Raw genomic sequence first — 17,656 nt, 5'->3', positions numbered from 1 at the left:
ATAACTAACCCTTTTCCCAAATATCAACTGTTATTCTTGGGCACAAAGTGGAGCTACAGCTCGCTGCTAATATGGCTGTAGACTCAGTCATGTCTCTTTCTTCAAACTATTCATTTTATTTTTCACTCTTGATTTCTTTTTCCCGTATTTTCTGCTCTCATATTGTATCTGAATCACGTGTTTAATTTAGTAGATGCTGTAAATGTAGCACGAACACATAAAAATATGACTTTGTTTATATAACGTTTTACCTGTTAGAAGTCAATTTCTCTCCAAATTGCACCGATGTACATTTCCACTGCATCTCTTTGTCTTCAGTCGATGCAGGGCAGGGTCTCTCGATGCAGACAGACATACAGACAGACAGACAGACAGACAGACAAGCAGGGCAGGAACTGGTGCTGCTGTTTAATGCTGAGGCCTGGCCCGCAGACTGCTGACTGATGCAAAATAGAAACACGGGGGTGGAAAGAGAGAGAGAGAGTGAGTGAAAGCTGAAACAAGACTGATTGTGGGAGGAAGAGAGATGGTGCACAAGAGAGACTGGTGGGAGGAAAGAGGCAGAGACATTATCGAGCCAGTGTGAGTCAGCAGGTTGTCGGAGCTTCAGGGTGTGGCTCCGGCACATCACTGCTGCTCTGGTACATTTCCCAATTTGTGCTGGTGCATCTCAGCCTTTCTGATGTACAGTCAGACCCTCTGTAGCTTGTAGAATAAACAGGTGCTGGTCAGATAGAGTATTATTTGATCATCTGATTTATTGACAGTATTTTTTATTTATGATGTTTTGGGCGTAAAATTGATCTGCATGCTGGCTTAATCCAAATACATTATAAAGCAGCGCTGTCACTAATAGTAGTGGTAGGTGGTCGTTTAAATGTTGATGTCAGTGGCTTTTCACCAACTCAATAAAAGTAAATGTTGGAAACACTGAATCAAATATGAGTCCTCATTACTTTTATTGGCAGCCTTTATTGTGTTGGCCTTGTAAAAATGAATAATGTGCGCTAAGTGAGTGCGCTTGACCTTTCCGTGTGTGCAGGACCGGGAGACAACGTCCCCGGTGTGTTCGGCCTGGACGTGACGGACGTGTCAAGGTGGGAGGAGACGGTGCTGAACCCTGCACTGCAGATACTGGACAGTCTCAGGAAGGTGGGGAAGCTTCCTACCTTTCATCTGGGACTACAGGTCTTCCTCTTTTACTCCCCTTTTTGTCCCAGTATTCTTTATCAATCTAACTTCTTTCATCACTTTGTTGTTTACGTTTCCTTCCTTTCTGTCTTTTACCTCCATTTCTCCCCTTCTTCTCACAGTATGCTCTGATTTCCCCCCCCCTTCTTTTCTTCTTGATTGTTGGCAGTTTTCCCTCCTCTATCCTGTATTTTTTTCAACTTTGTCTCTTTATTTTTTTTCAACACTACTCCTTTTCATGGCTTTCCCTCCTTCCTTTTTGTTCTCTTGTGTCTTTAGTCCCATGTTACCGTCTCAAACTTTGCTCATAATGTTTCTCCTTGTTTCTCTTTGCTGCTCTCCTTCCTCTCCTGCCTTTTCTTCTTCTTGTTTCTTGCTTGTCTCTCATCTCTCATTCTTTTGTTGTGAAATTCTCCCTTTTACTTTGTTCCTTACATTTTTCCTTCCTTGCTTCCTTTCCTACCTGCCTTCTTGTTGCCTTTATGGTTAGTAAACTCAGCATGTCCAAAACACTTTTTTCCTTTAAGGCGTCCAACTCTTTGTGCTTCACTCATCAGAATGAAGAGTCAGTTATTGCACCAATCAGAGTGCAGGGGGCGGAGCTTAGAAACAAACGGAGCCACCACACCTGTGATCTGTGTGACAAAGTGATCATTGGTGACCTGGAGTGGACAGGTGAGGCTGCTGACCACATCATATGTATGATAGGATGACATTTTTATCCCACTGATTTTATCCCCGGGTGTTGTGAATTATTTAGCCTTGTATACGCTTTAAAATTAAACATCTCCGGGGCATTAACACCCTTATAAACCATCTCTACATGTTATTATCTGAATGGAGGCCACATAAAAGCACTTTAGAGTTCTCTGCTCCTTGTTGTAAGATTACAAGAGCTTAAAACCTACTTAAGAATGAGCCATGACAAACCTGATCACCTCTGGGACCTGTCACACTGTTACTACTTATTTTTCCTCGTGCATGACTCACATGGATGATGATCTACAAGTATCATTGAGATCAAACTGTGCTGTCTGGGTCTTCATATATCCAGGAGTGTTCACTGTCTGTGGTCCTGTGTACCTGCAGCTCACTTGAAATCCAAGAAGCATCACTATCATGTGAGGAAGAAGAGGAAGTCTGATCCCGCCTGTGACCAGCCCCACAGCTCTCCTGCACCTCCTGTCCCTGCAGGAGAGACTCTGTCAGAGGACTCTTGTGCTGCTGTTGCCCCGGGCTGCAGCCAAACCTCTCAGGACTCCTGCAAAGATGCACGGACAACACTCGAGGAAGTACCTGTGACGTTTTAAAAGCTGCGCTGACTCTGGACTGCATTCATTTCCATTTATGTTTCCAGCAGTTTTGCACACACACACAAACATTTTTTTCTTTACAGTCCTCATAGGGCTACTGTCTGTCTTCCCCTAAAGCTGAATTGAAGTAATAAAACTCAACTTTAGATGACAAAAAACACATTAAGAACCTGCAAAATACTTTGATTTATAGATGCTCATGGACACAAACATAGATCCTTAAAGCAGTTTTGTTTTCTCGTAGTGATGTGGACTTGAAAGGATAAATTAGATGTTTTATCACCAAAGAATTAAAATGTAATGATTTTTTTTCAATACCAGAAAACTTATTTAAATCTTAAGAGGTTTATTTTTATTTTTCTATCTATATTTTTCTATCTTTTAAGGCAGAATGTGCCTTAAAAGAAAGGAAGATTTACTGAAAATCTTCCATCTCTAAAATTATACTTTGTCTTAAGCTCAACCCCAACTCACTTTTATTTTGAATAAACCAAAAAACAATCCCTGGACGTTTCTCCTCTCGTGGATGATGGTGCGTTTCTATCACTAAAGTAAAAAAAATAAGAAATCCATAAAACTAGGTTTGAGACGTCAGCAGCAGGTTGATCTCTCAGCAGCAGGTTGATCTCTCGTTGGTATGCTTACACAGCACTTGGGCACTGTGCTTTGTTTGCCTGATGCCACCTCGTTTTACTGTCATGAAATACGGTTTTTCTGCTTCTTTGTTTGATAATGACTCGTCAGGTGACTGTTGTCATTCAGCAGAGCTCATTTCTGCCGTGACAGAGGTATGACATCCCTGGTCGGGTGTTTTCACAGAACTGATTGCAGCTTCTTTGTTTATCCAGCAGCGTTACCCTCTTTCAAACCAAGGTGTCTGCCTGCTGTGAAACCACTTACACAATAACTGGCACTGATCCAAAGACCTGTTTTTTTTTTTACATCTCTTTTCCAGCTCCTCACCTGACACTTCTTTTTTTTTTTTCTCACCTTAAAAAGTCAATTGTTCTCAGTCAACACTCCATCATCTTTTTCTTTAAGTTTTCACTCTTAGTCTTAAACGTATTCTTTCAGAGCATGTTCAGCTCACAGCCTCTCAGTGTTTGACCTCATCCACGTAACTAAAAATATTTCCAGCTATATAATAGCTGAAAGTGTCTGTGTCTGTGTGTGTCCCACATTCTCCCTCTCCAAACTGGGTCAGGCCTCAAGCTTACTGGGGGCTTACCATCCAGTATGGGAGTCATACTGATAGCAAAGGTCACAATGCAACTGGTGTCTGGTTTTCATAACCCCCTCCTGTGTTTGGACGGTCTGTTTTTCTTTCCTTCTGTTGTGTATATATATATATTTATATTTTTATGGAAGCTAAAACTGCTGTTTTCTTTCCCCTCCAGTGATTTTTTTTTTTTTTTGTCTTCCATTATATTCACTTCTGTAATTACAAAAGCAGAAAAACAAAAATGAGAGTGATCATTGAACGAGGGGAAAAAAAAATGCCTCACTTTCTGTGTGGTATGTGCTTATCTAGAGTGCCTCAGCGGGTCTGGCTTGGCACCTCCAGGCACTGCTGAATCACTCCGCATTTAAAGCAGCAAGCTTGCGCAATTCCAATGACACAAAGCCCCTTGAACCTTGCATACACACTCGCAGGAGAGGAGAAGTAGGGCAGCGACCACGGTCACAAGGATAATTAGTGGTTTACGCACCGTAATGCGGTGGATCATCTACGGGCACACACGCTTTACGTGCACTGAATGAATACGTTAGCTTCTGACGGCGAGCGCAAAGATGAAACACACCAAACCAGCTTTGAAATGGGAACCCACACACACACACACACACACACACACACACACACACACACACACACACACACCAATAAAACCAAACACACCCTCCGTCCTCTGAAAGAGTTTTCAGCAGTCTTGATTTGATGACTGCTGCTACCGTAGCAGGCATAGATCTCGCTTCTGTCTGTGTGTGCGTGCGTGTCTTCCTGTGTCTGTCTGTGTGTGCCTGTATGTATAGCGGCATCAGTCAGCGAGCCGCACAATAATTCACCCAGTTTCCGCGCTCCCGTTCCTGCCTCTGCCTCCCTCCATCCCTCCCTCCCTCCCTCAGTCCAGCCCTGCTGCCCTATAGCCGATCAGTAGCTGTTCACAGAGCACACTGTCCTATACATGAGGCCAGCGCAGGGGAACTGCAGGCAGACTTATGTAATGCATGCTGCAGCCTATAGATAGATGCTTGTTGTCTGCCCCGTTTGCCGTGGACTTTGTACTGCATGCACTGGCTCCCGTGTTTCCTGTGGATTCACGGTTTACACTAGACATCAGATGGCACCTAATTTGTATAATGATGATGGATACATGATGGCAGTTGTTTAAATTAGTGCTGAAATAATCGACAGAAAATGTTCTGAAAACAGCAATTTTGATAAATCAATGAGTCATTTATCAAGAAAAATGGCAAACATCAGTTAGTTTGTTCTTTTTAAATGAGAAGCAGTCTGTTGTTCTGTTTTGTTATCCTGCATATTAAGTGCCCTTTGAGCTTTGGACTGCAAGTTGCACAAACAAGATGTTATTTTGGGTGCAGTTTAATTGAGAAGGGACCACAAAATATCTTGACAACTATGAGATGGACTGCCAAGAAATTTGGTACATATATTCACAATGCCCAGAGGAAGAATTGTATTAACTTTATTCTGGTTAAAGTTTCCTTTTGTCCAATTCTTTGGTTTGTGACCAAATTTCTGCGAAACTAAAGACAGCCTCAGCTGGGATTGCTGCTCACTAGCAAAGGTTAGTACACTAATGCACTAAACTAAGATAGGGAACATGGTAAACGTATCTAAGCATCAATAAGTTAGCATTTCCATTATGCAACCCGGTATCACGCCAAAGCATGTAATACACTCACCAGTCCACTAGAGGACAGTGTGTCAGCTTCACAGATTTGTCTCACATCGGCATAAAAAACCATGAGGTTTAGGATTCATAAAAAAATACATGTAGTTAGCATTGTGAAAAAAAAAAACATGCAGTTAGGATCCAGGAAAAACAACAACACGTGGTTAGGATTATGTAAAAATGTACATTGCTTTAAAGAAATCCACATCACCTTCTCCTAGACGAGAACTTTGGCCTCCTGGGTGAAAGTCTGCCATTTATGCCATCAGGCCACCTTTATCACCTGAGTATAAGGACTTCACTAATTTTGTACTCCGTCACATGACATTTGTCACATGATCTGCTTCACGTGACATGTTCTACTTTTCACGGTCACAAAGACAAACTACCCTCTGGTGGACAGGCGGGTGTATTACACACTTTGCGGTAATACTGGGCTGCATTATGACAGTTATTAATCCCACGATGGGGAAATTCGGTATACTTACAGGGCCTGATTTACTAAAGGTTAGCGTGTGTAAAATCACGTGCAAACTTCACATCACCCGCAAAAAGATGTCCAAGCAGATCTACTAACGACGTGCAGTGAGGATTACATCTTTCAAATGTGCAATTTAACAGACGTTGTCCATTTTGCATGTTTGCCTGAATGCATATCTAATATTGGGCGTGTCTACCTGAACATGCAAAATACTGGGAGGGAACATGCAAATAGATCAATTTAGCACCCGCAATGATATTTACTAAACCTGACAGTTGAAACAGGAGAAGTGATTATTGTGTATTTTAGTACGACTGAAAGGAACGCATTAATCAGGTGCGCAAATCTGGAGAGACGACTGCTCTTATTGTGGTGAGAAGGAGACGCAGAGAAACCAAAGAATACGTAGAGAAATGTGGTTTTACACCCGTGGAAACATTTTTGATGCCAGAGGTATTAATTATTCAGACAACGTTTGTTCAGCGATGACATTTCTGAGTTATTGAATGAACTGAATGATGATTGACAGCCAACAACAAGGAGGAGCCACGAAATACCAGCAATTAAAAACACTTCTTACGACTCAGCATTTTCCTGCCTCTGGGTCATTGCAGCGTTTCGCTGCTTGGATATTTCACCAGTCCAGTTATTCAGGCGAGCTGTCACAGGTCCTGAATGTGTCCCGCAGAATTCACAGGGAGCTTCATCAGGTTCCCACTGAATGAAAAGTCACCTGCTCATCACAGAAAAATCTGGATCTGCTGATCTATGTTGATTAGAGGATCTCATCCAATGTCCCTCCTTTTTTTATTTAATTATGCCGTTTTTTTTATATTTTCCGCCTAATATTTTGCCATCTAGTCATAATTTCATCTATTGATCTTTTTGTTTTTCCCACGGCATTGATTTCATCGCTGATAATCTCCTTCATAGCGTGTTGTTCTTGTTATATCAATATTTATTCATTTCAACGGGATCAGACATCACCTGAATCAGGCCCACAGTGTACAGCTGTACAAAACTGCTAGCAGAAACTATTTGGGAACATATCACAACAGTTTCTTGCTGAGAGTCTGATGATTGATGCCGTTCTCATGGTTCTACCAAGAGGCAACCAGCCGTCCATTGCCATCACGCTATTTTGAATCCAGAAGTCACCATGTTTGGACGAGTTGGGGAGGAACAAGCGGTGAATCTGACTAGATCATATTGAGAACTCGAGGACATTATGCTATGTCTATCTATAGAGGAAACTTGACTGCACCACAGGCCTGTCAATCAAACAGACATACCCAAAAACATACCAGTTTTTGAGGCCTCATATCTAATTAATGATGGGATTATTTTCAGTTCGACCGGATAACTGGAAACTAATAAGAAGGAGTGACTTAAGTGAATGACATCATCAGAACTTGTGGAAAAAATTAATTGACTTGGTATTTCATAGGAGTTGAATGGGAGTCTATGGAGCCAGAGGCTTTTTGGAGCCAACACTTAGTGGCCTCCGGTGGTATTACACTTTATGGCGTTTCACTTTTCAGACTTGGAATCTGCATCCACTTTTAAATATAGTCTACGGTCTCTATAAATATCCAGCTTTTGTTATCAAAACAAAGCCACGCTGTCTCCATTTTAAGATAAAGTAACCTTCTGCTGGATGTAACTTGATATTCAGCATTCAGCCCACTTAGTAATATGTGTATTCTTCTCGTCTAACTCTTTCATGCGAGAAAGGGAATGAGTGTATTTTTCAAAATGTCAAACTGTTCCTTCAATACCACAATATAGTTCTCCCAAATTTACTGTCGTGCAACATTTTGAGCCAATCAGAACTTTGTCTTCACAGTTTGTGTTTGTGTATTTACCCGCTTCAGAGATGGTAAACATACGCCTGTGTGTGTGTTTGAACTCGCCGGGGCTCACCTCCTCTGAGCTGTAGTAATGTGTCATCCAGTGACTGTGCGTCTAGGTAATTTGAAGTCCACTTAATCCTAATCTCTAATCCCATTTGACTAAACATTCTCTGCCATCTGGCCCTGGCGAGACGAAAAATACTCACGCACCGACACATACAGACAGACAGACATGCGAGCGGCTAATCAGATAGAGCCGCAGCTGTAGCCCAAGACATTGTTGACTTGAATACCAATTTGGGGGAAATATGTCTTGTGCTGGGTCATGTTTTATAGATAATACTGAATGTTTGTCGGTGGCAGAATACTAGACACCACACATTTATAATCTCAAGAGTTGGAGAACGTGAAGGACTTGGTTGGGAATGTGTATCTCTTTTGTTGTCACTGCCAGCAAAGACGGTTAAGAGCTGCAAAAGGTCAACCATCAGAGTGGCAGCCGCTCAGTGTGAGTTTGTTTGAGCCTTGTCCCGAATACAGAGCGTACCTGAGTGCTTATACCTGTGCTTGACATCATTTTCTCTGTAAAGATCTCTGTGTGTGTGTGTGTGAGTGTTTTGTGTGTGTGTGTGTGTTTGTGTGTTTGTTCCTGCATGCCAACTTCCTCTGTTCAGGGTCAGTGTTTTGCCATCTATAAGAAAGAGGACAAAGACAAATTCAAAACTTGAGTGTTGCATAACCAAGTGAGAAACACAACAGTCAAGTGTGAGTCAATCAGATAAAAGAGTACTGTGTGTGTGTGTGTGTGTGCGTGTGTGTGTGCTGTGACAGGTTTATTGTTTTATATTACCAGTTTAATATGAAGCACACACACACACACTGCAGCTGCTTTGTACTGCTCAAGCACTTGTGTGTGTGTGTGTGTGGTTCCCTTAATAGAAGTGCAATAGTTGTGTGTTTTTACCTGTATGCATTATGGATTTTACACACACACACACACACACACACACACACACACACACACACACACACACACACACACACACACACACACACACACACACACACACACACACACACACACACACACCGCTGCACAATGAAGAATGAGTGTGTTGCAGCCCAATCCGGGGATGATGTTTTATAACGTTTCAATGTGATGTATGCATCCATGGCCAAGTGCAGGCCATCATTTATTGATGTGTGTGTGTGTGTGTGTGTGTGTGTGTGTGTGTGTGTGTGTGTGTAGGGACCAAAGGGGTTCAATGAGTTCATGCAGCCTCCTCTCTCTCTCTCTCTCTCTCTCTCTCTCTCTCTCTCTCTCTCTCTCTCTCTCTCTCTCTCTCTCTCTCTCTCTCTCTCTCTCTCTCCCTCTCTCTCTCTCTCTCTCTCTCTCCCTCCCTCTCTCTCTCTCTCTCTCTCTCTCCTCTCTCTCTCTCTCTCTCTCTCTCTCTCTCTCTCTCTCCTCCCTCCCCCTCTCTCTCTCTCTCTCTCTCTCTCTCTCTCCTCCCTCTCTCTCTCTCTCTCTCTCTCTCTCTCTCTCCCTCTCCTCTCTCTCTCTCTCTCTCTCTCTCCCTCTCTCTCTCTCTCTCTCTCTCTCTCTCTCTCTCTCTCTCCCTCCCTCTCCCTCTCTCTCTCTCTCTCTCTCTCTCTCTCTCTCTCTCTCTCTCTCTCCCTCTCTCCCTCTCTCTCTCTTCCTCTCTCCCTCTCCCTCCCTCCCTCTCTCTCTCTCCCTCTCTCCATCTCTCGCTTTACGTCACGCTGTCTGGCTCCTGTAGCGGCCACCGTATACGAAAAAGCGGTAGAAGGAAGAGGAGAGGAAGAGATGTGATTAGATGCGAAAAGCCTTTAAGGAAAGTGTCATAGGTGCAGTGGATGCATGGCTTCCTATAGTCTCTCTGTCTCGGTCTCTCTCTCTGCTGCATATTTCCTGCCAGGTTATGTAATGCGGGGGCCGCTCGCTACTTTTTTATTTATTTTTTTCCTTCTTCTTCTTCCCTCCCCAATCCAGAGCATGACATGCCTTCCTGTTTTTCCAGCAACCCAGTGAACACTTTTCCCAGGGCAGCACTTCGGAGGGCACACACGCACGCACACACACACACACACACACACACACACACACACACACACACAGAGAGAGAGAGAGAGAGAGAGCACTGTAGTCTAATGTCACACATTGTATGTAATGTGCTTATTATAGAAAAGCTGCTTACTCTTGATGTATTATGTCTGCTGGGCTACATGTTTGTCTCACTCCTCACACACTTTGGTTTTTGCCTCCGTCCTCCTGTCCATCTTCTGTCTCGTTCATATGAGTGTCCACTTGTTTTCACCTTTGCTCTCAGGCAGGAAATGGGTGTGCGAGCTCGTAAAAGAAGCAACAAAGCAGCCTCACTGCCTCTTCATGTAGTCTCTGCAGTGAGTGTACAGTATGAGACAAAGAGGTGTGTGTGTGTGTGTGTGTGTGTGTGTGTGTGTGTATACGCGTGCGCGCGCGCGCGTGTGTGTGTATATATCTGGGTTTCTCCATTGTCAGTGAGTTAAGCGCTGTAGCCGGCTTTTTCCCGCCAGTGCGGTGTTTTGTGGGAGGGGTTTTGGCTGGGCTCAGCGGCAACAAAGAGCCACTGCTTCCCGCCCGATATGCAAATAGGCTCGGAGTGGGTGGAGTCGGGATCCGCCTCCTTCTGCAGCGCTTAACGCTTTCGCTGCCGGGGTGGAAGTCAGCGGCGCGCAGGCAGGCTGTGTACCTTTACTACTGCAGTTTGTAAAATACGACTTTTAAAGGCTTAAGGCTGTTGTAAGGTTGAAGTTTAAACTAGGATTAATTTAGGTGAAGATTAAAGGAGCACAATCACATGTCATAATATAAATTATTATAAATCTTACAAGAATAAACTAATATACATTGTTTTTTGACAGTTTTTCTTCAACAAATTAGATACCGGGGAGCAAAACTAAGCTACTGGACGCCTGTAACTGTTTTTGTCTGAATTTAATGGGCTCAAAGACAAACAATATACCTGAGTCATAAAAGTGACATATCTTTAAAAAAAAAACTGTTTGTGACTGTAATATTGAAAACTTAAGCGACATCCTCAGTAAAATAAGTGCTTTGTATGATATTTATTGAACACATACTTAATGTACAAAACTAGTACTATCTTGTCCAACTGTAAGACATGTAATTCAACACATTGGTAGCCTAATTCCTATCATAAAACCACACTTCCCAGAATCCCCTCACTGTTTTGCTGTTTCTTTCCAGCATATGTTTGCTTTGATGATGGGATGAGAGCTCGAAGAGTTTGAAAAGCTTTGCTGACGGTAAATGAGTTATTTCTACACTGAATGTAGTTCTACTTACCTTCAATGGAGTTTATGAGAACCTTTGTTACGGAAAAATTACAGGAATCAAATGATTTGTTGAATTTCCATGAATTATTGTGACCCTGGAGAGACTGATTTACACCGGATCAAATGACTACATGTAGTGTAAAAGGGATGACACACACTATTACTGTATCTCTCCACTTCCCCAGTTCTTTGGTGCACTTGAATAGCTTCAAGGGGTTTGTGTATTTTTCTTTATTTTGGCCAGTCAGAAAATAGCTGGTGAACACACTGCAGAATTTAACAGCTAAAAAATGTGACTTTTAGTTTTTGTTGAGTTGGTGGAAAGCTAAAGGTACTAAAAGAGAATTGAATATTGGTCTTCATGGACATTTCTTGATGTTCATCATTTGGACATGAACATGACTTTGTTGGTATGTCAGTGTGGTGTTCACATGTTGTTATACCACAAACCAGAAGACACGCAGTGAACCAGGAGCTTCAGGGGAGCCAGGTCAGTTGTCCACTTTGCCCTTGGGTTAAACCAGTCGAGCTTCAGCTTTGGAAAACTGCTGCCACTTTCAAATTTGTTTGTTCAAAGATGTATGTTTTAAGACGCCGTCTCACCACCGTCCACAACACGACTTAATATTTTCCGGCTGAGTAGCTGCTCCATTTTGATTCTTTATACTTTTTTACTTAACTTTTCCAGAAATATTTGTGGTACAGTTGCTGTTTTACTGACAGTATTACACCAGTAAAGTGAAAACAGTGAGATCTCATGCTTTCATGGACCCAAAGTAGCTCTTTGTGATAAGTCATCGTAAATTTAACCCATCTGCGACACATTTGTGTGACCTACCAGGCACGACTTGCCTAGTTTCTGTTGCTTTTAAAGACCGTAAACAGAAGATCGACACGTTTCCACTGACCTGAACTTCATCTAAATTAAACTGTGACCACTTCACTTTCACTGTTTCTACTTGTTAGCAAAAACTGTTAAACCTGCACGAGTTGTTAAAAGTTCAGGCTCCAGTAGCTTTTTACAGGTATTGTAAAACAGGTGTGTGTGTGTGTGTGTGTGTGTGTGTGTGTGTGTGTGTGTGTGTGTGACACAGCACATTGCTTGCTCATGTCTTAAGTGCGTTATGCAACATGTAACATTAGATGACATGTAGACCAATAGCAGCTGTTATGCGCACACGTGCACACACACACATCCTCTTCACCTCATTTCTAACAAAGCGCCCTATTATATGAAGACGCTGTGTTGCAACATGCTAAGGAGTCGGCAGGAAGGAGGATCCAACCTAGATTCACACACGTGAATACACCCTCACATATTTCTCATTGCACTCTCTGTGCATGAAACACTGCAGCAGATCTCATATCTGCTGCTGTTGCCTTGCAGTGTGTGTGCTTGATGCTGGAGAAACATTAGAGTCATGCAGTACCCAGTAGACAGCTGACATACAACATGTGTGATATTTGATCCAAGGCAGAGAAGTTATGTAATGCGCTCTATTGATTATTAAACTTGTATAGTTGTGCTTTGGGCTTTTTCTGCAGGGACTCCTGGTTGCACCTTCTGTCTGTGTATTAAATTCAGAAATGATAAATTTATGACTTCTGGCTCATAGCATTCGAAGCTTTACCCATGTGCATCACTCACGGAGAAAAAAGCAGAGTATATCACCACTCTGATGCTAGCTGAGGTAATAAGGGGCTCATTTTATAGACAATACAATGTGGTCTCCATGCTCCTTGTATTATTAATGTTTCTTCTCCAATATTAGATTTTTCATGTTGTTACGTACGTGACTGAAGTGTGTTTTAATCATGTTATATGTGGGCATGCTGCTGAGCTGGAAACGAACTGTACACTGCAGAGATTTCTGGCACAAGTTCACCTCCTTCAAGGTGACTGGAGGAGGGAAAAACTGTGAAGAGATCAAAGCTGCAGCAACATTTGACACAGATGATGCTGATGGAGGCCACAAGCTGAAACATGTTGCTTTTACAGTGAAGTTATTTTTTATTCTACAAGTGTGGCTGTAGTTGTGACCTCCTCTGTAAACATACAGTATGTTCAGGGGTAAAAACTGCAGCTACATGTAGTATATAGAACAACTGTAATGTTAAATCAATGAGTTTTGGGTTGTGACTTCATCAGGGTCAACAAGCTGTGACGTTTTGGTCTGTAGACGTCAGGCTTTTAAATTTAGATTAAAAAGAAACATCGCATCAATTACATTTGCTCTCTTTTACCAAAGCTGACAAACTTTTAAATTGTAAAGTATTAACGTATTAAATTAGCGCTGAATCCTGCATTTTAAATTGCTAGAACACTGTTGTCCTCATGGCACAAATACACATTCAGACACATTCGGGTACATTCAGGCTCGTTAAAATGCACCCAGATCTGTTCGGCACAGTTGGTCAGCACATTTGTGCGCCGTGACAGTTGGTCACCAGCTTCAATGACAGTCTGAGGCTGATTTACATTACGACTGGTGAGGACAACGACTGTCTGCTGATATGAAGTCTGTCCATCAGTTAGGTGTGTAAGAGGAGACTGTGTGTGTGTGTGTGTGTGTGTGTGTGTGTGTGTGTGTGTGTGTGTGTGTGTGTGTGTGTGTGTGTGTGTGTGTGTGTGTGTGTGTGTGTGTGTGTGTCAAAGTTCTGTGAAAGGCGGCAGAGGAAGAAAAAGGAGGGAAAACCGCTGCTGTTTGTCTTTCACCCTCAGTTTGTCTGATAAGGTGCTGCTCCCTCCCTCCTCGGGGACAGTTAACGGTTAACACTTGATCCGTTGGCCGAGCCCCTGCTGTGGTGTGTCTTTAAGAGGGAAGAGAGTGAAAACAAAGGAGGGGATTTTTTTTTTTTTAAAGACAAACAAGGGGAACTTCTGAATCATCTATGATAGCTTTGACTGTTGGAAGAATCTAACTGAAAAAAAAAAAAAAAAAAACAGTCATGATGACCTTGTGTGCTCTCCAGGATTATTGTATAATCAAAATTTTACGATAGATCTTTTATCTGAACAAATATTGAGTCATTATTTGTCCTCTGCTGCTATGATGGGACTTCCAGCCATATTACAAAAGTCTAAAACCATCAATTTACAATCCTACATCCTCGTTTCATAATCAAATTAGTTGTAAATGTTTTCCTTATAGAAAGTACCCAGTATGTCCCATATTAGAAAATGTGTGGTTGGTCACTTCATCCAATGTAGCCTTTATTCACCTGTGCAGTATCCAATGTCTGTTATTTTATAGTTCTGGTTGTCTGTTGAAAGGCAGTAAATACCCCTTCTTTGTCAGGATTAATGCTCCTCTGACTTTGAAAGCGTGCCATTAGGGAAGTAAAGTGAAACACTGCTTCCTTATTTATTACATGACAGTTAGGGCACACAGCCAAGGCCAGACCCGTGGATACTGGTCCATATCTCACTCACACACACACACACACACACACACACACACACACACACACACACACACACACACACACACACACACACACACACACACACACACACACACACACACACACACACACACACACACACACACACACACACACACACACACACACACACACACACACACACACACACACTCTGATACACTCCCCTTCCAAACCACAAGATCCCTAATTTGCCAAATATCTTTTTTGACATTTTACATCCAGATTAATTAAGATTGTTAATTAAGGAGTGTGTGTGTGTTTCCTTACACCTCCTCCTCTCTCTGTACAGTTCAAGCTGTGGTTGTGTGTTTTTTTTTTATCCCATAAGAAGGTACAATGTCTGCCTGCTGCTCTCTTTTCCATATATAACTTGTGACAGACTCTCCTGTGCCCCCCGTGCCCTACTTTACATCCTCCAGCATTCCTGCAGTACAATACTGTCAGACGGACCTTTCATCTGGGTGGACTGTGTTCCTGCAGTTCATTCTTCAGTTAAACTTACTCATAACAGTCTCATAACAGACACTGTGACTGCCAGTGAAATACCAAACTGATCTTTACAGCTCTTCAGGTTGTCTAATTTTTTTAAATTGTCAGCATTTCTGCTCTTTTGTTAACAGCACATGAATTGCCTCATGAATTGTTTCTTGTTTGTCATAATGCCAACTGTGATTAGGAGCTGATGTGAATTAAGTCTCTTGTGTTTTGATCAGGATGAGCAGGTTGTTTATATGTATTTATCCAAATCGGTTTGAGTTTCTGTCTTTTATCTAAATTGATCATTTGCTGCCCCCTTGTGGTGATATGGGAAGCCTGACTGAAGTCCATGCTACAGGAGAACACTTTGTACCATGAGACACCAACAAAATCTGTGGACAAGTGACTGAAGCTTTGAACCTAAACCCACCTTAAAATATTGTGTAATCATATTTCATGAAGTCAGTGATGGAGACGCTCAATCAAGTTGAATGTACAACATGTCTTGTTTTTTTTTTTTTAATGTAGATTGATAAATATGCTATTTTATTAGTCCCAAAGTTCTCAGATCAAAGCCACATCTGCTTATGACCCATCATCACAGGCTGCATGCTGATCAGTTTTCATTTGATTCTCCATTCTCATATTGTTTCATCTCTTAATAATTCTTTTGCTTTATTTTGTTGCTCTCTTCTGTTTGTACTATTGATATTGACCATACTCTCCACACTCTGCACATGAACTTGCTCTTCTGCCCTTTTTTCAACACTTTTTTTTTTTTTTTAAATGTTAAATCTTGTTATTCATACTGGCATCATGTTGTCTCTCTTTCACCAGAATAAGGATTAAAAGGATATTTTGCGTGGATTTAATGTGGATATCCACCCAGTGTTGATGGTAAATGTGATTGATTGAGGTTGTTAATTCTTCAGTGTGTGCTATATAAACAGGGAAAAAGAAAATGTTTTGCCATGTTTTCCTGCCTTGCTGAACCAGGATGCAAACTTCTGACACCTGACTCGCCAAATTCTTCGATTCTCTTTGCCAAGTCTGTCACATTGCAGCACCCCAGCTTCAGGGAGCTGCTGGTGCTGATCATATACTGTAACATTTGAAGTTATTTTAAACACAACGCAATGTGTTGAGAAAACCACTCGTCCAACGTTGCCATGTATCCCCATCCTCCCCCATTTTGTCTGCCCCCTTGGTCCTGCTGATTTCTGTTGTCTTTTCTGGTTTTATCCACTACATCCCAAAAGAGATCTCCAGCACAAATCTGTCTAAGTGAGGAGAAAACTTTCATACGTAGTAAAACACAGATGGCTCTCTCGATTGACGTCGGCAACAGCATTCATCAAAAACTTGCCCGCACTGACATTGATTGCAGCAGAGTAAATTATCTTCGGTTGACATCAGAGGGCAACTTGAACAAAAAGGTACCACCAGTTTCTAGATGTTCCTATATCCTCTTACACGGGTGATGCTGCAGCAACCTCGGCCTCTCAGCTGCATTTCTGCAGCTGTATTCTCTGAATATAAAAACATCAAATAGATGTAACTGAATATCCAAGTCAGCCAAAATATAAACAAAATGTGTCGACATCTGTAAAATCCTCTGCACTCATTTTTCTTTCTTGGAAATATAGTTGCAGTACAAGTGAAGAGAGGAAGGATTTGTTTTGGTGTGGCACCTAGAGCTCGACCCCTAGCAACCCGGACAGATGAAGTTAACCTGTAGTTCTTCACTGCATCACTGTACTTTTCAACATGACAGCACTGATGCTTTTTGTCATTATTTTCTTAAATCTGATGGCGATAAGGTTATAACTGGCGATTTGGTCCTTTAACTGTCATATCTGTTACATTTGACAACCTAATAGTAGCTTGGAGAGGTTAGAGGCCTGTAATAAATAGAGCAACAGGCCTGTAATAAAAAATACCTGGGATGAAACTGTGCACCAGACATTGCATTACATTAAATGATAATCATAAAGGTTAAATCAATTATCCATCAATAATAATTCAGAAAAAAAAATCTCCTCTACTTCCAGATGTAAAACCTGGTTTTAGTTATCGGACAGACTCATGAAAAGGCAGAACATCAGTGGTTGAATGTAATAAATGACAAGTTTATTGTTGCACAAAATATACAAAAGAACAAGCAAATGGACAGCCCCTGCCCCTCCCCCCCCTCAGCATCCCTCCCCTCCCTCCTCTGGTTCATTCGCCATAATGAAGCTGGATTTCTGAAACCTATGACTACGGCAAGTCCGATGGTCCAAGCCAAACGCATGGTAATTCTGAGAGACAACACACCCAATTTCAGCGTCACTGAACAATTAAAAATGAATAAAAACACCTTATTTACACATTTCTGTCAGAACTTTTACAACATGCCATCTATGTATTTATACAGAATATGCTTGTGCACATACCCCTGTATAGAAAATATATTATAAGATCAAATTAAATTAGACTAAGGGCTATAGACATCCAAAGTACAGCACTTCTTTTTAAACTCCTTTAGAATCTTTTTTTATTTTCATTTTTATTTCCCACTTGTTGAATGACGTAGTTCTTAATCAACCTAAAAAGAGAGCGCTCTAGTTGTTTGTATGCAGG

General features: G+C 41.8%; 1 protein-coding gene across 1 annotated transcript in view; it reads left to right on the top strand.

Moving 5' to 3' along the window:
• The window catches only part of trit1 (tRNA isopentenyltransferase 1), a 37,432-nt gene extending 34,330 nt beyond the window's left edge, over window positions 1-3,102 (top strand). The window contains exons 9-11 of the mRNA XM_069721510.1: window positions 1,043-1,152; window positions 1,749-1,866; window positions 2,281-3,102. Coding sequence (XP_069577611.1) covers window positions 1,043-1,152; window positions 1,749-1,866; window positions 2,281-2,501 — 449 coding nt within the window. The 3' untranslated portion in view covers window positions 2,502-3,102. The remainder of the gene's footprint in view (window positions 1-1,042; window positions 1,153-1,748; window positions 1,867-2,280) is intronic.
• Window positions 3,103-17,656: the final 14,554 nt, after the last annotated feature.

Source organism: Brachyistius frenatus, unplaced genomic scaffold, assembly GCF_029030835.1.
Source record: "Brachyistius frenatus isolate BFR_SWC_R1_liver_20210118 unplaced genomic scaffold, ASM2903083v1 Contig_266, whole genome shotgun sequence".
NCBI lineage: Eukaryota > Metazoa > Chordata > Actinopteri > Embiotocidae > Brachyistius > Brachyistius frenatus.
The sequence above is the reverse complement of the archived record's forward strand: the minus strand, read 5'-3'. Positions and strand labels throughout refer to the sequence as shown.